We start from the raw sequence: 23679 nt of genomic DNA, 5'->3' as shown, positions 1-23679 counted from the left end.
AACTCCCCGCCAGTGCAACGCCACAGTGTGAAAGGGTAAGGCATTTTTACGGCGCTTTCAATTCATTGCAATGGAGAGGGGCGTTTTTGGAGCGTTTTATTCAGCGCCCAAAAGCTGCTCCAAAGATGCTGCTTGCAGGACTCAGTGTGAAAGGGTCCATTGAGATGCATGGAGAACGTTTTATGAGCGTCTTAATAGCGATATTTTTAACGCTAAAACGCTGTAAAAACGCTTCAGTATGAAAGGGGTCTTAAGAACATACACTGGTTGGATAACCCCTGTATAAATTCCATACACTATTTTATGTCTGAAAAGCTGTGCTTTGCACTGGGACTGTTTTTGTTACTGCTTTATTTGTTAAATGACAGTAAAGGTGCTAGGTATCCTCAGGCAGCTCCTCTTTCTGGACCCCACCCTGAAATACTTTTATCAAAGTAATCTAGTAATCAGAGGCAGGAGTGCACAGGCTATATCTCTGATAATGTATAACTCATGAATGGCTTCTGTGTGGCTAGGTTATACCTTGTTTTCAGGGCTGAATGCTGCATCATGACCATCCTCAGGGCCCCTACAACTAGACTTTGCTGCAATGAAAGTATCTATTCATAACTATAAATAACCAGGTATATGCGCACAACTCCACCAGAATTCTTGTTGGGCTCTTTGCGAAAAATATCTGTTTGCATGTTGGATGTATGTACTGTTATTAATCTTTTCTTGTATAAAGTTTGTATTATTTCCATACTGGCATGCATCTATATACTTATGGCTAATGTCATATGCTGGTTGCAGCAGTTTCTCTGCTCCAAATTACTTTGGTTATATCACTGCTTAATTTCCCAGGAAGGGAATCCCCTCTGGTCACATAGGCCCTGTCCTGAGTGGAGCCAACTTTATTATCAAACGGACTCTTATGGTTTTCTTATTTACCTACAGGCCTAGCACAATATCCTGTTGGTGGTGGGTCATTTGTCATACCCCCCCCCATCAAGCTAGCATATTAAAGATATACATTTTCCTAGTGGCAGGTCCAGAAATCAACTGGAGGTTCATAAGTGTGCAAGCCCCCTGCTTGCACACCCTTGTGTACTTCAACAGAGTTTTTTTTTATAAAAGGGCAAGCTCCAGAACTGCCATCTTGATCCTATCTGCTCTACCTAATAACTCCCTGACCTAAACAAGCACAAGGAACAAAGGGCCAGATTCACATAGAACTGCGGCGGCGTAACGTATCGTAGATACGTTACACTGCCGCAAGTTTTCATCGCAAGTGCCTGATTCACAAAGCACTTGCAATGAAAACGACGCCGGCGGCCTCCGGCGCAAGGCGGGCCAATTCAAATGGGCGTGTGCTATTTAAATTAGGCGCGCTCCTGCGCCTGACCTACTGCGCATGCTCAGTTTCGCAATTCCCGTCGTGCTTTGCACGCCGTGACGTCATTTTTTCGAACGGCGACGCGCGTAGCGTACTTCCGTCTTCCCGGACGTGTTACGCAAACGACGTTAAATTTTAAATTTTGACGCGGGAACGACGGCCATACTTTAGACAGCAATACAATTGCTGACTAAAGTTAGGGCAGGTCAAATAACGACTAAAATTGCGACGGGAAACTTGACTACGAACGCCGTAGCGAACGCGAAAATCCGTCGTGGATCCGCCGTAACTGCTTTGCATACCCGACGCTGGTTTACGACGCAAACTCCACCCAGCGGCGGCCGCGATCTTGCATCCTAAGATCCGACAGTGTAAAATAATTACCTGTCGGATCTTATGGATATCTATGCGTAACTGATTCTATGAATCAGTCGCATAGATAGAAACAGAGATACGATGGCGTATCAGGAGAAACGCCGTCGTATCTCTTTGGTGAATCTGGCCCAGTATTCCAGACTTTCTAAAATTCACTGGTTGCATACACGTTCAAGTGCAGGAACTGGCTAGGTAGTAAATCCAGGATCAGGATTGCAGCCCCAGAGCCTGTACCAATAAAATCAAGTCAGCAGTGGCGGCTTCCTAAATTTAAATATCCACAGGTTCCATAAATAATGGCCCACTCATTTGAACACTAGCCCTCTAATAGGTTGGTAATGTTAACAAATATCAAGAACCCCACCAGGATAAAGCACCTCAAAGGTCCAAAATAGAATTTATTGGACATTAAAGGTACAAAAACAGTGCCAACCCCATTGACTGAGTAAGTCAGCTAGCCCAAGGAGGGGGAACTCCAGCCCTGCAAATGGTAATTTAAACACCCCGTCCTTTTCTGACACCTGCTCCTGAAGCATTGTTGTAGAATAGTCTTATGTCTGTCAGCATTGTGTTGGTGTTTTAAAATAGTAAGATGGGACCTTCATTTTTAGGTCCCCCTCTTGAAGCCTATGATTTTTCTGAAACACACATATAAGCATATTTGCCTTCCAGTCTATGGGGGTTATTTACGAAAGGCAAATCCACTTTGCACACTACAAGTGCACTTGAAATTGCACTGAAAGTGCACTTGGAAGTGCAGTTGCTGTAAATCTGAGGGGTAGATCTGAAATGAGGGGGAGCTCTGCCAATTTTATTATCCAATCATGTGCAAGCTAAAATGCTGTTTTTTATTTTCCTTGCATGTCCCCCTCGGATCTACAGTGACTGCACTTTCAGTGCAATTTCAAGTGCACTTTGCACTTGTAGTTTTCACTTGTAGTGCAAAGTGGATTTGCCTTTAATAAATGACCTCCTATGCCTCTTGTGCCATACAGAAGTTTCTTTGGAGGGATGGCTGCATTATATTTTTTATTCATCTACAAATGTAACATATACACATAGCACCTGTAACATTAAAAGAACAATGTTGTTATTTTAGGCAGTATAAACCTTTTTAGAAAAAATGGAAACTATTGGGTGAAAAATTCAGTGTTGCCATTAGATGACACTGACCTACTGTAAACCGCAGTCTCATTAATAGATCACTGCTCGGGAGTTACATAGGAGATCATGTTCTATTATTTTAAACACAGAATCTTAATGTGAATAACATTTATATCTTAGTTTTTAAGTTTAGAGACCTTACCAGTTCGTGAAATATACCTATATTTAGCTCATTATTAAGCACTACCTGTCTTTTGGCCACTGCAGAGAAGTTATCTCTTCAGGGCATCTTTATTTCAAGAATCATGTGTCAAAATATGCACTGACAGCTTTTATCTCATAACTTAAATGTACTCACCAGGATATCCTCCTACAAAGACTGGATCATTAGTGTCTGCGGATGTGGATGCTGAATTTGGACTTGCAGCTTCTACTTTGTTGTCATCGACGATCATCTCTAAGCGGTGTTTTATCTTACTTGCCACCACTTTGTGCCACTGTCCATCACACAAGCTAGATGGCAGATTAGGCTCATAAATTGCTGTGAAGCGACCGGCTCCATTATCTGCATGGAAAAGTAGCTAAAGAAAGGCAAAAAAGCAAAAAGAATGTAAAAAATGAGTTTTCCAAACAAATACTGTAAATAAAATGGCAACAACTGGCATTAATAACATGACCACCACAAATCTATACCCAGCACAGGTCATTAAAATATGATAGAGTGGAATTCATTTAAAGTTAAAACTAAACTCCCAAGCAGATATACAGGATACAAATGAATACAGCTCTGTATTTATTAACCACTTCATTACTGGGCACTTAAACCCCCCTTCGTGCCCAGACCAATTTTCAGCTTTCAGCGCTGAGGCATTTTGAATGACAATTGCGCGGTCATACAACACTGTACCCAAATTATATTTTTATAATTTTTCCCACAAATAGAGCTTTCTTTTGGTGGTATTTGATCACCTCTGCGATTTTTATTTTTTGCGCTATAAACATAAAAAAACTGAAATTTTTGAAAAAAAACACAATATTTTTTACTTTTTGTTATAATAATATCCCATTAATCCCATTTTATTAAAAAAATAAAAATTTCCCTCGGTTTAGGCCGATACGTATTCTTCTACATATTTTTGTTAAAAAAAATCGCAATAAGCATATATTGATTGGTTTGCGTAAAAGTTATAGCGCCTACAAAATAGGGGATAGATTTATGATTTTTTTTTTTTTTACTAGTAATGGCGGCGATTTGTGATTTTTTTTTGCCAGGCCTGCGATATTGCGGCGGACGTATCGGACACTTTTGACACAATTTTGGGACCATTCACATTTATACAGCGATCAGTGCTATAAAAATGCAGTAATTACTGTATAAATGTGACTGGCAGTGAAGGGGTTAACACTAGGCGGTGAGGAAGGGGTTAAATGTATTCCCTTATTGTGTTCTTACTGTGTGGGGGGAGGGGACTGACTGGGGGAGGTGACCGATGCTGTGTCCCTATGTAAAGGGACACAGATCGGTCTCCTCTCTCCCTGACAGCACGTGGAGCTCTGTGTTTACACACAGAGCTCCACGTCCCTGCTGTCACTGACGATCTCGGGTGTCTGGCGGACATCACGGCCGCCAGGCACTCGCATCGGCTCCCGAGTGATGCGCCGGGCACGTTGTTTCCCCGCTGCGCGCCCCCAGCGGCGCGCACAGGGAATGACAACAATAGGACATCTAAAGATGTCCACTCGGCGTCTTTCGTCCATGGCGCGGATCCCAATCGGTTAATACAACAATAAATGACAGCAGTGTAAGAACCCGAATTCAACAGTCAGGCCTCGTACACACGAGTTTCTCGGCAAAAAACAGCAAGAAACTTGCTGGGAGATATTTTTTTGCAGAGAAAACCGGTCGTGTGTACATTTTCGTCGAGGAAACTGTCGAGAAACTCGAAAAGCCAAAAAGAAAGCATGTTCTCTATTTCCTTGACGGGAATGGAGAAAATTGGCTTGTCGAGTTTCTCGACGGCTTCACAAGGAACTCGACGAGCAAAACGATGTGTTTCGCCCGTCGAGTTTCTCGGTTGTGTGTACGAGGCCTCACAATCACCTGTGCAGGAAAGCACAGAATAGAAGAGGACAAAGTATTACAAGGAGCTTTCTAATAGAAGAAACACATGGTGAGGGTGATTTACTAATCGGAGTCTACAAAATATGGTGCCGCTGTGCATGGCAGCCAATCAGTTTCTAACTTCAGCTTGTTCAATTAAGCTTTGACAAAAAAAACTTGGAAGCTGATTGGTTACTATGCAGAGGTTCACCAGATTTAGCACTCTCCAGTGTGACAAAGAGATGGGTTCATCAGTGTGCTGTTTCCTTTTTTAACAGTCAAGTCACAAGTAGGGGTTGAGAGGTGATCTGTATATGGAAATTAACTAAAGCAGAGAAAAAGCAGGTCTTTTACCCTGCCAGACAGGGCCTTCTGTGTGTGGCAGAGAAGCGTAAATCAGGAATGGATGGACTGAAATATAAATCATTTGTAAAACATTTCACATATATGTATTTTTATCTGTGTACTTAGCTGTTTGCCTGGAGTTCAGCTTTAAAGGATATGTTCACTTTTTAGAAATAAAATAATAAATGCGCATTTTCTTGCAGGTACATTTTTTTTATTTTTTTTGGATCCTGTAAAGCATTGCACCAGCAATCAGCAGATAACTGGTGCCATGCAGATCTCCTGCAGATCGTAAGGTGTATCTGTGTGCTCGTACATCCCTACGGGCAAGCAGATACATCCTGACAGGAAGACACAATGAACTACCATGGCGCTCCACAGCACCGTTAAAGTTCATTGAAAACTACAAGCCGATAGCGACAAAGGCTACTGGACCTTGTAGTTTTACATTCACAGAACACTGTGAATGAGTGACATGGCCGGGCATGCGGAGCACAGCTCAGCCACGTTTTATTTAAATTGGGGAGGTGTGGAGGGCCACGCCGTTTTTTACATGTTACACCCTACACAGTGTGGCTGTAACCTGTTACAAAGGTGAACTCATCCTTTAACATCTTGCCGCCCACCATATAGAAAAATGATGTTGGCAAAGTGGTTTAGTTTTCCTGATCGGACGTTATATGTCGTTGTCAGGATAACGAGGGGGCTTATTGCCTTGTTAAGTTAATTCTAGAAGTAACTAAGATATCATACACAGACTAAAATTACGTTTTTGTCCTTCTGATTTCTTTAAAGCAAGCCCTAAGACCAACCTGCTGATTTATATACTAAAAAGTTTCTTTTGTCAAAGAACCGATATTAAGAAAGTTTTCTATTTTCTTTAAAAAAAGATGGCAAACCTTTATACTAAACATTAAAAATTGTATTGTAAAGTTAATCCATATTTCTAGCAGCTATATCTTCAACATCACTAAACATGTTTAGAAGAAAACAATAAACCAAAGAAAGAATCACTTACTTTACCATCCACCAGTTCGATGCCCAAACCATCCATTTTTTTACCACTGATTCCAATAAGAACACCATTGGTCCTCGTTGTGCGAAATATCAGTTCTATTACTAAATCAGTGCCCACTTTAAAAGCTCCCACTGAAAAACAGAAAGTACAAGTATAAACTAAATTGCAGTAAATGACTTCACAGTCAAACTTACACTTTTAATTTATTTCAGAATAAACTGGTTGCATCAGGTTACCATTTCCTAGCTTTGTCTGCATTAATAGTTGGTTTTGATATTAACCATAGATACATGTGTTCTATCATCTAAAAGCTGCACTAAGAATTTAGGGTTGGTTCACTAGAGCATGTTCATTTTGCAAAGTGAGTTTTCACTTTGCAAAGGGAATTTTCACTTAGTGTAGTGGTGAAAAATCAGTTTGCAAAAAATACCTATTCAAATGCGAAGATAATAGAAAAACAGCATTTTTCTTGTACATGATCTGATGTTGAAAGGCAACAGAACTTCACTTATTCACTAAGCCTAGGGAAAATGCCTTTACAAACTAAAGATAAACTTTAAGTAAACAGCCTACTTGCCTGAAGTACATCAACCCCTTGGTGTGAAAAGTAATCAAACTCTTCAGGTTAGGTCTCTTACACAAATATGTATATGCTTTGCACTGGTATTGCCTGCATGCAATGGTGTTAGCATTATCCCGGGTACCTGGTAGCATGAAAGTCACTTAAAGTACACTCGACAGGACAAAAATATGTAAACTGCCTTTGTTTATTTGTTTTTCTAAAAAAAAAAAATGTAAACGGTGCCTACAGATAAAGATGATATACTTGATAAAATGGCACATGAAACTGCCATGGTGTATTGATTCTCATAATCAAAGCTAAAATGCATATCTGTCACATAGAAAAAGTAGAACTCTTGACATATTTGTTGACTTTTTAGACAAAAGCAGCCAGAATCTTTTGTCAAATGAGGTTGCTAAAATAGAGTAGCAGAGAGCAGCTCCTATTACAAAACAGCTCTGAAGCCCTGTACACACGACCAGTTTCCTCGGCAGAATTCAGCTTCCGACCGAGTTTCTGGCTGAATTCTGCCGAGAAACCCGGCCGTGTGTACAATTTCGCCGAGGAAGCCGACGAGGAGCTCGACGAGGAAATAGAGAACATGTTCTCGATTTCCTCGTTGTTCTATGGGAGCTCTCGGCCCGCCGAGCTCCTCGGCGGGTTCAGGGCTGAACTGGCCGAGGAACTCGATGTGTTTGGCACATCGAGTTCCTCGGCCGTGTGTACGGGGCCTGAGAGTCTCTGCCTATGATGAGAGGGGGTGTGTGCCTTTCCTCCAATCAGCAATTTTAGCTATCTTGGCTGTATGCCCAGACATCACACTCTGTGTTAACCAGGAAGAGAACATCTCCTAACACGATCTCAACTTTCTAAACTGTATATAAATGTGAACAAAGCAGATATACATATAAAACCTATGTAGGGAGATTTGGTTAATCTGTGTATCATCTGAGGCTGTTAACTTCACTGGGTGTATGGAGGGTTTACATCCACTTTAAAGCCTTGTACACAATACTAGTTTTTTTTGTTTAACCCAAACTGACAGCTTAGGTCAGAGCCACAGTACTAACAATCCAAAATTAGTATATCGATCTCCCCTGCTGAGCTATTGTTTTCTGACAGGGGGATGACCCCCCGCCAGAACACTCTGGTCAGCGCTTTCAGCCATTGGCTGAGAGTACTGGTCGGCGGCTGATCGGCAAACCTTTTTTGGTCATGGGCCTTCAGTCATGTGCTGTACACATGGGCTGAATATTGTCTGGTTTCTATTAAACCAGTCAATGCCGCCAAACATTCGGCTCTAGTGTACTAGGCTTAAGGCTCTCAGGAATTTTTTTTGTAGATGCTTAGAAGCCTGAAAAGGGATTTAAAAGATCACCAAATTATTTGGAAATCACTCATTCCACTGTAGGGGAAAAAACAGTACAAATGCTCTAAATTTCAAATGAAGAATTTGAATCCTATTAAAATTTTGTTAAGGGATTTCAAATGGGCAGTTATTGCAAGGAAACCTGCAAATATCTGATGATAAAAGGAAATTCACAAAGATGTTACAGACTGGTGGGCAGTTATGCAAAATACCTACAAGAAGTAATTTATTCTAAAGAGGGCAATACCAGCTTCAGAGACAAAGGGTGTACTTACATTTTCACTGAATGCCATCGCGTCTAATGATATTTTGTTGACTAAATAATTGAATGGGTGAATTTCATTGTATCTTTCTTAAGTACATCACCTAAATACATATTTAGCTCTTATATCATTTACAATAGCATTCAGACTGGAAACTGAATCAGCTATCCAAGCAAATAAGGATTATTTATGTCCATAGTGTAGTCTATATTGACTACACTATGGAAAGAAATAATCCTTATGCTTTAGAACAGGGTCGGGAACCTATGGCTCGTGAGCCAGATGTGGCTCTTTTGATGGCTGCATCTCAATCCGCGGATCGCGTGGTGTGCCGATCCGCGGATTGAGCCCATAGGAAAGGCTTCGGCCTAGCTCCGGAGCGGTGGCCATTTTGGTACACCCGGCGGGGGCCTAGGTGAGCGGCGCGCTGATGTCATCATCACCCGCCTCAACTGCTCGTGGATCTGCCTGCTTGTGTAGTGCTAAGCAAACAGATAATCATATATACAGTGGGGGAGATGTGGATATTACAGTGGGGGGAGATGTGGATATTATAGTTTTAAACATATTGTATGGCTCTCACGGAATTAGATTTTAAAATATGTGGCGTTCATGGCTCTCTCAGCCAAAAAGGTTCCAGACCCCTGCTTTAGAAGAAATTACTTCTTGTAGGAATTTGAACTTCATCATCATGCTGATCCCTCATTTTCTAGTCAGTAGTTGGGCTGAATCTTTGACCAAATTTGGCACTGAAGGTCAGTGTGCTGATTTTCAGAAAGATATCTGGACTACAAGTATTTTGGAAGATGCGATTATAAAACAAAGTGCCTACATTGTTGCTTTAACTACTCTGGTTATGCTGTCCACAATTTGGAAGGCCTACATCAAAGATACTACATTTTATTCAGGTATTAGGTTACACTAAGAAATAATTTGGCCTCCACAATAAGAATATAAAACACATTTAAAAATCTACAAGAAATTAAGTCCATAAAACAATCACCTGTTTTTGCAAACCCGGATCCGTCGAAAAAGGTTCCTGTTTGTGGATTAGCAAAGCATGAGCCAACATTGTAGCTGGAAGTAGGATTATTAAAATCTGTATTTCCTTCTACCAATCTGAAATTACGGATGCAGCCATCTATGCTATGTAAAACCTGGCAAAAAAAGCAACACCATGAACTAAAGAAATGTTTCTAATATCTAATGACAGTTCACACATTTTTACACAAAACCATGCCAACATATTAATAGTTTGATTATATTGTACAAAAATACATAAGGAGAAAAAATGCATATGCCAAATATGCCGCTAAGCAGTTTCACATGTTGGAAAAGCCAACCTTCAAAACCTTCCTACCTTCATAAAAAGTGCCTAGCCCCTTGCCCCACCTCTTTTTTAAGTGTGAATGACATTACAGACCTCCAATTCAAACTCAGCATACCCATGGGCTCATGTGGTCTTGTTTAATATCCATGGGTTTACACAGATACCGCAAAGTGTCTGCACACATGGTTGCTTCATTTCCAAAACATCACAGCACAACCAAAACAATGCCATATTCTATAGCTAATAACCAAAGCTTGCACGGTTGTGCTATAACCCACTGTCCACGTCTTGTCCTTCTAGCCACCTTACTGGCCAAAAGATTTGATAGACAGGTTAGTGGGCCTATAGGAAAGCTAGCAGACGGATGTGGCCACAACACAATTACATAAGGTCATGTTGATAAATATAAAAATAAAATCGCGCTAATCGCTTTTTAGCGCAATTCTATTTTTATATTTGTACCTTGCTGTTTTGTTTATTTACAGGAAAGTTGTTGCTTTTATTTTCCAATTGTTTATTTATTACCCTTGAGGTTTTTTTTATGTGCTTATCGCGGTTTTCTCCCAAACTTTTCTCATGTTGATAAATATTTAGAATGGCATCTTAGAATATGCCTTTGAAAAACCAGACTCTTTTCAAAAAATGTTGACATCATCACAGTTCTTCCCATATCCTAAGCAGAGAGCAGAACTTTGGGAGGGACCCAACAGGCCCACTCACTACAGGCTTACTGCAGAAAACTAGAAGAGGGGATTGAAACAAGACCAGTCACCCTGCACAAGGTGAGAAAACAGCAGTGACTTGTCTTTATTGCAAGAAGCTACTGAACATAGGCTAATTCTACACTGTGTTACTGCACAGATCTAGAAGAAATACATAAGGGGCATAAATATATATGTAACAATACACATGCCTCTGGTATTTAGACATCTGGGGCCAGATTCACGTATCCTGGCGTATCTTTGTGCGGGCGTAGCGTATACTATTTACGCTACGCCTCCGCAACTTAGACGGGCAAGTGCAGTATTCACAAAGCACTTGCTCCGTAAGTTGCGGCGGCGTAGCGTAAATGGGCCGGCGTAAGCCTGCCTAATTCAAATGTGGAAGAGATGGGCGTGTTTTATGGAAATGAATCGTGACCCCACGTAAATGACGCGCTTAACGAACGGCGCAGGCGCGCGCATGCTCAGTATCACGTCCAATTTACTCTGTAATTTACGCCGGCTCAATGCTTAGTCGACGTGAACGTAACCTACGCCCATCTACATTCACGTACGACTTACGTAAACGACGTAAAAAGATACGCTTGCCGACGTCCATACTTTGCATTGGCTGCGCCTCATAATAGCAGGGGTAACTTTACGCCGGACGTAAGCCTAACGTAAACGGCGTAGTGGGCGCAAGTACGTTCGTAAATTGGCGTATCTACCTAATTTACATATTCAACGCGTAAATCTACGGAAGCGTCCCTAGCAGGCCAGCGTAAATATGCACCCCAAGATACGACGGCGTAGGAGACTTACGTCGCTCGTATCTAGGCAACAGTGAGGCGTATCTGATTCTATGAATCAGGCGCAGAGATGCAACGTCTCACATTCGGACTTACGACGGCGTATCAGGAGATACGCCATCATAAGTCTTTGCGAATCTGACCCTATTTGTTTAATAAAAACCATTCAGCTGGACCTTTTTATTAGCACATCATTATATATATAAAAAAATGATGAGGTAACAAGTACTTTTTTGCTTCTAGTCCTTCATGGTCCCTCTCCCTGTGACATGGGGTCTGTCCTTTGCCTACACACTTTGTATTAAAGAGTGTCCTGCTTTCCCATATTAGAAAGTTGGGAGGTTTGCCTGTCCTGCCTGTGTAATAACTGGCAGTGACTGCATTGGGACAGTGTGTAAGAACTTATTTCAAGGGACAGAGCGGGGTGCCGCTAACTGCAATATTAAAAATAGTGTTTTATTTCGGCAGCTAAGTGTGCACTCACATAAATCACATAATGTCACAGCAGCAGTGTCTCATTCTCTCCATAATCCAGGATGTCACCACTGTGGAGCGCAGAAGAGGAAGTGACATCATCTGATCAGGTTTAACAAAAGAGCTGATTGGCACTCCGAAACGTGTTACCTAGGCATTGGATCATCCCAGGCATGATGTCACTTCCTCTTCCACGCTCCACGATGGTTTTGGATGTCCTTCCACCACAGCTAACAAGCGGCACCCGAGCTCTTCTATCCATGTGATTTTGCCACTGCTGCTGACATCCTGGATTATGGAGAGGACGATCCATACATAGACATTGCTGCTGTGACATTACAGGTGTTCTCTCTTGTGGATTTATGTGAGCGCACATTTAGCTGCCTATTTAAACACGGTTTTTAATACTGCATTTAGTGGCGCCCCTCTGTTATCTTTCCAGAGAATTATTTCCCGTCTCTTGGTGGGGCTGCCTTTTGTGCCAATACTTTTATTATGGACTTTACGCATTATCATGGACTTTTAAATTTGTACAGCTCCTTCCTATTAGACTGTATAAAGTTACTGAGTTTGTGTACATCTGTGATTGTGCCATATATCTTGTGGTTTTTAGGAGAACTTATTTATTGAATTAAATTAATGCTGATTCTTCATAAAAAAAACAAGTAGAATCTGCAGGACAATTTATTATAGGCAGTTTTATAATGCTTAACATAGAGAAAATATCGGGGTGTACAATGTACCTGGAGTAGCATAAATACAGTAATAAATACACATTTTGATTTTCTGTATTCCTTGCAAAGTAAAAGCCTGGTATATAGCTGACATTTAGCCTAATTTGCTCATTATCCACTGCAACATGGAAAACAGAAAATAAGTAAATACAGTACAAGCACATCAAAAAAAATATGTTTTTACCAGCTATTTAGAAGGTAAAAGAACTCTCTGACCTTCAGTAAAATGCTGAGAAAATATAAAATCAGAGCACAGCCTTACCGGACCAATCCGTTTGGTAGTATAATTAATAGGCAATCCACCAACATAGAGCATGCCCACCACATCGAGGATGTCTGCTTTCTTTGGACTGTTTGTGCTGTTTGCAATTCCATCAACAAACAGATATCCTGTCTGCTTTGTTCTGAATATATTTATCTTGGAGAAAAACAAGCTTAGTTTTAACAGTATGAACTCTTTTACATAGAAGTTACACTTTCCAGATCGACATTTAACACATGCTATGCTTCTTAAAATAAAATAAAAAATATATGAATTCTGCACATTGTATTATAAGCAAAACATATTTGATAAAAACATATATATTGGTTTGTGCTATATATTAACTGGTTCACAGCCTATAGATTCTATTGGAAGTATAATTATACCTGGGTTGCAAAACATGATTTGTGAGTAACTACTGTATTTGCATAAAATAATGCATTATTATGATTTTATCCCAATAGGTGTATATTGATTGGTTTACGTGAAGGTTATAGCGTCTACAAACTATGGTATATATTTATGGATTACTGCAGCGGACAATCAAGCATTAACTGACATGCTTGAGGAAGCTGCGGTGGCTCAACGCGATTGGCACTGCGCTGACAAGCCATTCACCTCTGCAGCTAGGGGTTCGGCTACATGTGAATTGAGTTTGGTGGTCTCAGCCCGGCTCCCGGTGGGTGTGCTATGAGAGGTAAGCCTGCGCTTAGTTCGCCCACCCCCCTCCCACATAAAACCACCACACTTACACGCACTCGAAATTGGGTTAACATGCACGCACTTTGACCACGCGGTCTCTAAAAAGAGAGGTGAAGGACTAACGGGGTTGGTTAAGCGGGCTAGATCCTCTCACTCCCTTATAGGGAGTCCATCTGCCCCGTTGGGCTTCAAAGCGGAGCAGGTAGGGCGGGCTATGTGGGAGGACCCCCTCACACACCCGCCATTGCCACCCGAGGCATGGAGAAAGGTGGCAGATTGCCTCTGGGGGAGGCCTGCCTACTCCCAACTCCTGCAGTCCGGCTCCTCTCTTGAGTACACGCACAAAATACACTTTAAAAAAAAACTGACACGCTTGATACTTTGCGGTGACACTAATACAGTGATCAACGCTAAAAACATGAACTGTTACTGAACTAATGACACTGGCTGGGAAGGGGTTAAACATCTGGGGCAATCAAAGAGTTAACTATGTGCCTAGCCAGTGTTTTTGTGAATTGTGTTAGGTGATTTTACTCGGAGAAGTGGTTGATTTTATTCCCTGCTTTGCAGGAACACAAAATCCATGTCAAAATTTTTTGGCGTGGGACCCCACACAGTTTTTTTCATAATTTTTAATTGTCGGCATGTTTTTTTACTCTCAGCTGATGAGTTATCCATTATTGAACTCTTAGTGAATGACGACTATGTTCTCTATGAATTAGGATATGTGGTAGTTATGCGCTGCCACCTAGCGGTGTGTGAATAAAAAACGCATATGCTGAATAAATATACAATCCAATAGTAAATGTATAAAAAAGTTTATTGAAACAATTCCCTCCAGATGAAGCCAAGTGGATGGTGGCGTAACACTTATGCCCTGTACACACGATCGGATAACTGATGGAATCTAATCCGATGGATTTTTTTCGTCGGATATCCGATGAAGCTGGCTTTCATCAATCTTGTCTACACACCATCAGTCAAAAATCCGACCGTGTCCAACGCGGTGACGTAAAACACTAAAACATGCTACAAAATCTATCCGCTGGAATCCAGTTCAGCGGACTGATCCGGTCGTCTGTACAGACTCACCGGATCAGTCCGTCCGCTCCCATCCCTCGTAATGATTCGACGCATGCGTGGAAGTATTTACCTTCCAGCGTCGCGCACGTCGCCACGTCATCGTCGCGGCGACGGCGCGACACGTGACCGCGGATGTTTTCCGCGCGGATTTTGATCTGATGGTGTGTACAGGCCATCGGATCAAAATCCGGAGGAGGAATGTCCGCTGGAAACGGTCCGGCGGACCGTTTCCAGCGGATAACCCCTCGTCTGTATGAGGCCTAAGAAGGAGGTGAGCAGCCATTTCACCTGGTGAAGGGAGCCCTAGTCACTGATTGTTGGTTTATCTGAGAAGCACTTTTTTCTCACAGTGGAATTGAAGCATACTCTATATAAGAAGATTTTGTGTTCTAATTATCTTTTATATATTTGTGATATTGCACTTTTCATTTTTTCAGCACATGCTTTTATTGCACATTAACCCCTTGCCACCGAGCATACGCAGATATGCATCCTTGGCTTTCGGGGGTTATACCGGGATGATGCCTGCAGTTGCAGGCATCATCCTGGTACCGTGGTTTAGAGCAGGCGATCGGCTTTCCGGTGATAACAACCGATGCGGCTAAAAGACGATTAGTTGTTATCACGCCGCCTCTGTCGCTCTGACCGGCCTCCTGTCCCACCGGGAGACCCGATGCACGATACGCCTCTTCCGGTGCCTAGCCACAGACTGGGACCAAGCCGTAAATGGCTTTGTTCCAATCTCCTGACTGTAAACACGGAAGCAACGCCACAACGTCACTTCCGGTTTACTTGGCTTCCAATGGCGCTGGATTTAAAAAATATACAGGATTTAGAATCTACGTTTTCGGCGATCTGAATACTTTGAAGTGCAAAGGAGGGATTGGGGGTCTTTTAGACCCCCGATCTCTCCATAAAGAGTACCTGTCACCATCTATTAACTGTCACAAGGGATGTTTACATTCCTTGTGACCGCAATAAAAGTGATCAAATAAAAAACACAATTTAATAATCTAAAAATAAGACAAAAAAACATTTTTAAAGCGCCCCCGCGAGCTCGCGCAGCAAAGAAAACGCATACGGAACTCACGGCTGCATATGTAAACGGTGTTCAAATCACACATGTGAGGTATTGCCACGATCGTCAGAGCGAGAGCAATAATTATAGCCTTCAATCTCCTCTGTAACTCTAACCTGGTAACCGTTAAAATTAAAGCGTCCCCTATGGAGATTTCTAGGTACCGTAGTTTGTCGCCATTCCACAAGTGCATGCAATTATAAAGCGTGACATGTTTGGTATCTATTTACTCGGCGTAACATCATCTTTCACATTATACAAAAAAGTTGGGCTAATGTTACTGTTTTGCTTTTTTTAAATTCATAATAGTGTTTTTTTCCCAAAAAGTTGCGTTTAAAACACTGCTGCACAAATACCGTGTGACGTAAAATATTGCAACAATCGCAATTTAATTCTCTATATTCTCTGCTAAAAGTAATTTTCCACCAAAAAATGCGGATTTTAACTTGTAAACACCAAATATCAGAAATAGGCTTAGTCATGAAAGAGTTAATATTAGATTTGATTACATTTTTTACCTGAGACGCATTTTTTTCTTTTTCTCAGTGTAATTTGAAAACATTCTATATAAGATTTTTTTGTTTCAATCAACTTTTATATACATTTACTATTGAATTGCAGATTTATTCAGCATATTATTGGATTTATGTATTTTTTGTCAGATTGTAGCAGCGCTATCACATTTTTTAGATATATGTTCTCTATGGACCACTGATGGGCACTTCATACTATAGATAGTTTTAAATGCACTCTAATATTTTCTCCTTAATAAATTCTCTATACCACACCTATGTTGGTGCAATATTTTCTGTTATTTTATGGCCTTTATGTGGCTCTCGGCTAATAAGATACTGTATATGATTAGGCAGACAATCTAGTAATGTCCTATCCAGTTTACTGAGTTATTAAAGTGGATGTAAACCCCAAATTTTTATTTATTTTTTTATGTCACAATGTAGAGTATACAATTTCCTATCATCTGTGCCCAGTCCTGTCACACAGAGTTAATCCAGCTCTAAACAATCCTCTTTTATTGTTCAGTGAAATAAAACAAACTTACAGAGAAAAACCTTAGTCCGTTCCACCCCCTTGCTGTGAGTTACAGGTTATTTACATATCTCATGCACTAGCCTGGAGACAGGCATTCTTTTTTAATTCCCACCCCTACTCCTTTTCTGAAGTCATGTGGTTACTTTTCTGGATTTTGGGTGTTAGTGATCATAGCAGAATTTAGTGTAAGGAATACACAGGAAAAATGCATGTTGACAAGGGGAGTGTAGAGGAGGGCAGGGAGTCTACTGACATCACAAATCCAACCACAGAGCTCCAGACAACAGACCCACCCACAGAATCTGCAGTTTTTCAGTTCTTATAACAGACAGAGGGGAGATATTTGACAGGTAAGGATACATGCAGGAGGTATGTTTATCCTTATAGATCAGCACTATGGCAGTAGTTTAGAAAGGATGAGAGTGGGTTTACATCCACTTTAACATTCTTATACAGTCTTTTGTGATTAGTAATGCAAAAAAAAAAAAGAAAATCCTCAGCATATACATTAGTATGTGTTAGGCCTCGTACACACGACCGAGGAACTCGTCGTAAATTAAACATAGTTTTCCTCGACGAGTTCCTTGTTGGGCTTGTCAAGAATCTTGACAAGATTTCTTTGCGTACACACTGTCAAGACAAAATCTCGTTGTTCTCAAACGCGGTGACGTACAACACGTACGACGGCACTATAAAGAGGAAGTTTGATTCCACTGGCGCCACCCTTGGGGCTGCTTTTGCTAATCTCATGTTACTGCGTGTTAAGTAAAAGTTTGGTGAGAGACGATTCGCGCTTTTCAGTCTGTTACAGCGTGACGAATGTGCTATCTCCATTACAAAAAACCCTACTTTTACCGAAGGCACGCTCCCATCTCATACTTTATTCTGAGCATGCGCAGGTTTCTAAGCATACACACGAACGTGTTTCTAGTCGTAAACCAGCCCGATGGGAAACCCCACAAGGAGATTGAAACTACCGACAAGGAAAAGGAGAACTTGTTCTCTTTTTTCCTCCTTTAAGTTCCACGACAGTTTTCTCGACAAAAAACATACACACGACCATTTTCCTCGGCAAAAAAGCTCTGCCACCAAGTTTCTTGATGGATTTTGTAGAGGAAAACGGTCGTGTGTACGAGGCCTAACACACTGAGCAATGTTTTAAAGCATATGTACCTTATGCCATTGTCCATCGTTAACTTTTTGAGGAACCATTGTGGTGGTATCTCCACTTCCAAGATCATATCTAAAGTGGGCCATTCCATCTTTAATTTGAACAGTGGCAAAATCAGCATGGTTGATGCGAGCCATGTAGAACAGCAAGCCTGATTCAGCGGTAGTGCGAAGTTCAAGTTCTATGGAAAGTCTGTAATTATATTATAGAAAAACAAAATGCAGTGCAAATTAATTTCACATAGAACACGGTACTATGTCACAGTAAATTGTCAAAGGGATAAAAGCAAAGAGTAGAAAAAATACAACTCACTTGTTTTTTACTTTTGTGTCATCAAATGCAAATGCCATATGGCTATTCCTGGACAGGCCAAACTGCTTTCCTCCTATGATAATCTCTGGCCTTTTTTCAGCTGCACATCCCTTTAAATAAAAACAAACATGTTCTACACATTTCTAAATGTAGTTTTTTGTCCAATTGGTCATTAAGGTTGTCATATAATCTTCTGGTGGACTCCATAAAAGTATATGTGGCTTAGGGAAATAAGAAAAAAAAATGCACCCTAATCTATGAGATATACATTATATGTATCCTTTGCTGCTGTAGACTGCAAAGAGCCTTGCTTTGAGTTGCGAAAAGCACAAAAGCAGTTGGATTATTACTGTTATTTGGCTGTCACAAAGCTAATGACATGGTGCTATAGAAAGTTTGAGTAATGCTGCTAAAATAGATCTGTCTGATTCAAGTATCTAAAAGCAATATACAGCCAAAAATGAATGGACAGAGAAATCATTGTATCATTTACTTTACTAAACTTTATATCAATATTACATTCTAAAACTATAGGTAAATCCCAGCCAGGATTATGATTATATAGTCAAAGTAATAAAATAAAATAAAAAAATGTTAACTCTCCATTTTAGAAAAAAATCTTCCTATACATTGTGTGTGCATTTAACATACTGGTATTTTATGCATATTATTATAAGTGCCCTCCTCCTAGACCAGCTTGTGTGATAGATGGAGTGTTCTGTCTATCACACAAGCTGGTCTAGGAGGAGGGTGGGACTTTTGTCACAGCGCGACCAAACATTTCCCACTGAGCTCTGTGACACAGCGGGAGATATGTGCTGTGCGTAATCCACTGGTGCAGGCACTGACTGGTGAGGCAGTAATGCTGGGCATGGTAAGGCGGCATTGATGGGCATGGTGAGGCGACAATGTTTGGCACGGTAAGGCGGCAGTGATGGGCATTGTGAGGCGGCAATGCTGGGCACGATAAGGTAGCAATAATGGGCATGATGAGGCGGCAATAATGGGCATGGTGAGGCGGCAATGATGGGCACGGTAAGGCGGCAATGATGGGCACAGTGAGATGGCAATGATGGGTACGGTAAGGCAACAGTGATGGGCATGGTGAGGCGGCAATACTGGGCACGAAGAGGCGGCAATGATGGGCATGGTGAGGTGGCAATGCTTGGCACAGTAAGACAGCTGTGATGGGCATGGTGAGGCAGCAATACTGGGCACGGTAAGGCGGCAATGATGGGCATGGTGAGGCGGCAATAATGAGCATGGTGATGCGGCAATGATGGGCATTGTGAGGCGACAATGATGGGCAAGGTATGATGGCAATGATGGGCATGATTAGGCGGCAATGATGGGCACAGTGAGGGGGCAATGATGGGCTTGGTGAGAAGGCAATGATGGGCACAGTGAGGTAGCAATGATGGGCACAGTAAGGCTATAATGATGGGCACAGTAAGGCGGCAATGATGGGCACAGTGAGACGGCAATGGTTGGCACAGTGAGGCGGCAATGATGGGCATGGTGAGGCTGCAATGATGGGCATAGTAAGGCTGCAATGATGGGCACAGTGAGGTGGCAATGATGGGCACAGTGAGGCAGCAATGATGGGCACAGTAAGGCAGCAGTGATGAGCATGGTAAGGCGGCAATGCTTGGCACAGTAAGGCGGCAGTGATGTGCATTAAAGGCTGCAATGATGGGCACAGGGAGGCAGCAATGATGGGCCCCATTAAGCTGCAGTGATGGGCACAGTAATGCTGCAGTTATGGGCACAGTGATGCTGCAATGATGGGCACAGTGAGGCTGCAATGATGGGCACAGTGAGGCTGCAATGATGGGCACAGTGAGGCTGCAATGGTGGGCACAGTGAGGCTGCAATGGTGGGCACAGTGAGGCTGCAATGGTGGGCACAGTGAGGCTGCATTGATGGGCACAGTGAGGCTGCATTTGATGGGCACTGGTGAGGCTGCATTGATCTCTTGTATCATGTCTGCAGTCTCTGACCATCACCTGTATCATGTCTACATTCTCCTACCATCTCTTACCATCTTTAGCATCATGTTCTCAGTATCTGTAAACACAGAGATCCACATCCTGTCAGGGAGAGGAGACCGATGCTGTATCCCTTGTACATAGGGACACAGATCGGTCACCTCCCCCAGTCAGTCCCCTCCCCCCACAGTTAGAAACACTATGCAGGGTACACATTTAACCCCTTCCTCACCCCCTAGTGTTAACCCCTTCCCTGACAGACACATTTATACATTAATCAGTGCATATTTATAGCACTGATCGCTGTATAAATGTGAATGGTCCTAAAAATGTGTCAAAAGTGTCCGATGTGTCTGCCATAATGTCGCAGTCCCAATAAAAAAATTGCAGATCGCCGCCATTACTAGTAAAAAAAAAACTAATAAAAAAAAAAATCATAATTATGTCCCTTATTTTGTAGGCGCTATAACTTTTGCGCAAACCAGTCACTATACGCTTATTGCGTTTTTTTTTTACCAAAAATATGTAGAAGAATACGTATCGGCTTAAACTGAGAAAAAAAAAATATATTTTTTTTAAAATGGGATATTTATTATAGCAAAAAGTAAAAAATATTGAGCTAGATTCACCATTGCTTTACGTTGGCGTATCTATAGATACGCCGCGTAAGTTGAACGATGCGCCGTCGTATCTATGCGTGCCATTCTGGGAGCTAGATACGCCTGAATTATAGCTTCCTCCGACCGACGTAAGTGTTAGTACGCCGTCGTATCTAGGGTGCATATTTACGCTGGCTGCTAGGGGCGCTTCCGTAGATTTACACCTAGAATATGTAAATGACCTAGATACGCCGATTCACGAATGTACTTGCGCCCGCTACGCCGTTTACATAAGGCTTACGTCCGGCGTAACGTTACCCCTGCTATATGAGGCGCAGCCAATGTTAAGGTATGGACGTTGGAACAGCCGCTGAAATTTACGTTGTTTACGTAAGTGGTACGTGAATGGGGCTGTGCGTAGGTTACGTTCACATCGAAAGCATTGAGCCAACGTATCTTAGGGATCTTAGGGAGTATATGCGACGTGACTCTAAGCATGCGTGCGCATGCGCCGTTCGTTCGGGAAGACATTTACATGGGGTCACGGCTAATTTGTATACAACACGCCCACTACCTTCCACATTTAAATGAGGCGCCAGATCTTTGTGAATACTGGTCTGGGCGCCCTATTTTACGTCGGCGTAGCGCATATGAGATGCACTACGCCGCCCAAAATATACACCGAGCAACGTGAATCTAGCTCATTGTGTTTTTTTTTCAAAATTGTCGCTATTTTTTTGTTTATAGCACAAAAAAATTAAAACCGCACAGGTGATCAAATACCACCAAAAGAAAGCTCTATTTGAGGAAAAATGTTGTTTGGGAGCCACGTCGCATGACTGCGCAATTGTCAGTTAAAGCAATGCAGTGCCGGAAGCTGAAATTTCGCCTGGGCAGGAAGGGGGTATATATGCCCAGTAAGCAAGTGGTTAAAGATTAAAATAATAACTACATATGTATAGGTGTTTTATATATTTATAGTACAAACACACACATATAGTATAGTTATAATGTATTTTCTTTTGGGACCCATTCACATCTGAGCAATGCAGAATTTTTGGCAGAATTGCGCAATTCTTGTCATGAATCCAAATTGCTGTAAAATGATGTCAATTTACGCAATGCGCTTTTTGGTGCCATTCATTGTTAATGGCACCCCAATCACACTTGGCAGACATGCATTTTGCCACACATTTTGTCATTTGACAAATACACTACCCATGTGTCAAGATGTCCATTGAAACAATGCTCCATGGCACACAAAATGAAATGTTCAGTTTAGCTTTTTGGGCCTTTTTTGTGCGGTTTTTGGTACAGTTTTTAATGCACGTTTTGCTGCTTTTTTTAACACACAATTTGGTTTGTTTTTTAAAACGCATTTCGGTGCTGTTTTGTGTGCATTACGGAAACACATGCAAAATGCACGATATGCCTGAGGTGCCATTAATTGTTAATGGCACCTCATAAGTGACTAACAAATGTGCTGTTTGCTGGAAATACGCATAAAAAAGCAAATCAAAATGCAGGTTAAAGTGCTAAAAGAAGCACCAAACTGTGGGTTACAAACCACACCAAAATGCATGTCAAAATATCCTGGGCAAAAATGTGTTTTTAACCACTTGTCTACCGAGTCATTGTGAAACGTCCCTCCCTCTGGGTGGACGTCATATGACGTCCTGTGCTTCCCGGGTGGCTAGGGGGCACAAGCCGCAATGTCTGCCGGGCACCAGCGATTGCCCGCAATCACGGCAAGGCCATGGATCTGGGTGTGTAATAATACACCAATTTTTTTTTTAAAGAATGTGCCATGAATAAGACAGGAAGTCGAAACATGTCGGGGCGTGGCCTAATCCATGTTTAGAAAGTTCCAAGTTACATCTAAGACTGCTTGCAGCCATCTCGTAGCTGTTTGGAATTACCATAGATAAGAAGTATCGTTTGAAGTGGTGTGCTGTGCCGAGGATTGCGGTGAGATTATTCAGTTGACCGAGGGTCCGCCGTGACCACTGTTATCTGCAATTGAGGATTTTGAAGTGTGCAGCGATCTGTTCATACACAAAGCTTTTTATTGGAGTTTGTTTGTGAGTGCAACTTTTGGAGGTTTATTTGAGTGTTGTTATTAAACTGGTCTTACGTTTTTACACTATTGTGCACCTTTCTTTTTTTGCATTTCTACTTGGAACATCCTTGCATTTAATACTGGAATTCATTTACTGGTGACACCGTGGAGATATTCTTATTTCAAGCTCGTTAGCCAAACACGAGTGTGGGAGGCATAGTATTGTGGTGAGTGTCCACTGTGAGGGGGATTGGAGCACTGAACACTGAGGTGTGGTGGAAGTCCTGGAAAAGTGGATTAATCACACTGAAGTTACATGAACTTTTCTCTTTATACTTCACGTCTTTGATGTTACAACACGGACTTTTTTTCACTTAATATTAATAATAATATTATTATTATTATATAATAATTCTTTTGCATGTTTTCAGTGTATGAGTTTAATCACTTATAATTGTGTTATCACATTGTACACTTGCATATATTTAGTTGTGAATATTTATTTATTCTCATAGCGCTGTGGTTTTATATTGGCACTTGATGTATAGAATATATTCCTTTATTTTTCACATATTATTTATTTAAACAGCAGCTAGGCGCTTTAACTTCTTTTCCACATTGGCGCAGTAGTGGGTTATCAGTCGGGCGCTTTTGTGATATCCCAATTACTACATATGTATAGGTGTTTTATATATTTATAGTACAAACACACACATATAGTATAGTTATAATGTATTTTCTTTTGGGACCCATTCACATCTGAGCAATGCAGAATTTTTGGCAGAATTGCGCAATTCTTGTCATGAATCCAAATT

At 41.5% G+C, this 23679-nt stretch overlaps 1 protein-coding gene across 1 annotated transcript in view; it reads right to left on the bottom strand.

Annotated features, from left to right (window-relative positions):
• Positions 1 to 23679, bottom strand: part of LAMA2 (laminin subunit alpha 2) — a 1029834-nt gene that overhangs the window by 2839 nt on the left and 1003316 nt on the right. The window contains 6 exon segments of the mRNA XM_040350410.1: positions 3213 to 3435; positions 6319 to 6449; positions 9516 to 9669; positions 12823 to 12978; positions 17909 to 18098; positions 18219 to 18328. Coding sequence (XP_040206344.1) covers positions 3213 to 3435; positions 6319 to 6449; positions 9516 to 9669; positions 12823 to 12978; positions 17909 to 18098; positions 18219 to 18328 — 964 coding nt within the window.

This window comes from Rana temporaria, chromosome 4 (genome assembly GCF_905171775.1).
Source record: "Rana temporaria chromosome 4, aRanTem1.1, whole genome shotgun sequence".
Lineage (NCBI taxonomy): Eukaryota > Metazoa > Chordata > Amphibia > Anura > Ranidae > Rana > Rana temporaria.
The sequence above is the reverse complement of the archived record's forward strand: the minus strand, read 5'-3'. Positions and strand labels throughout refer to the sequence as shown.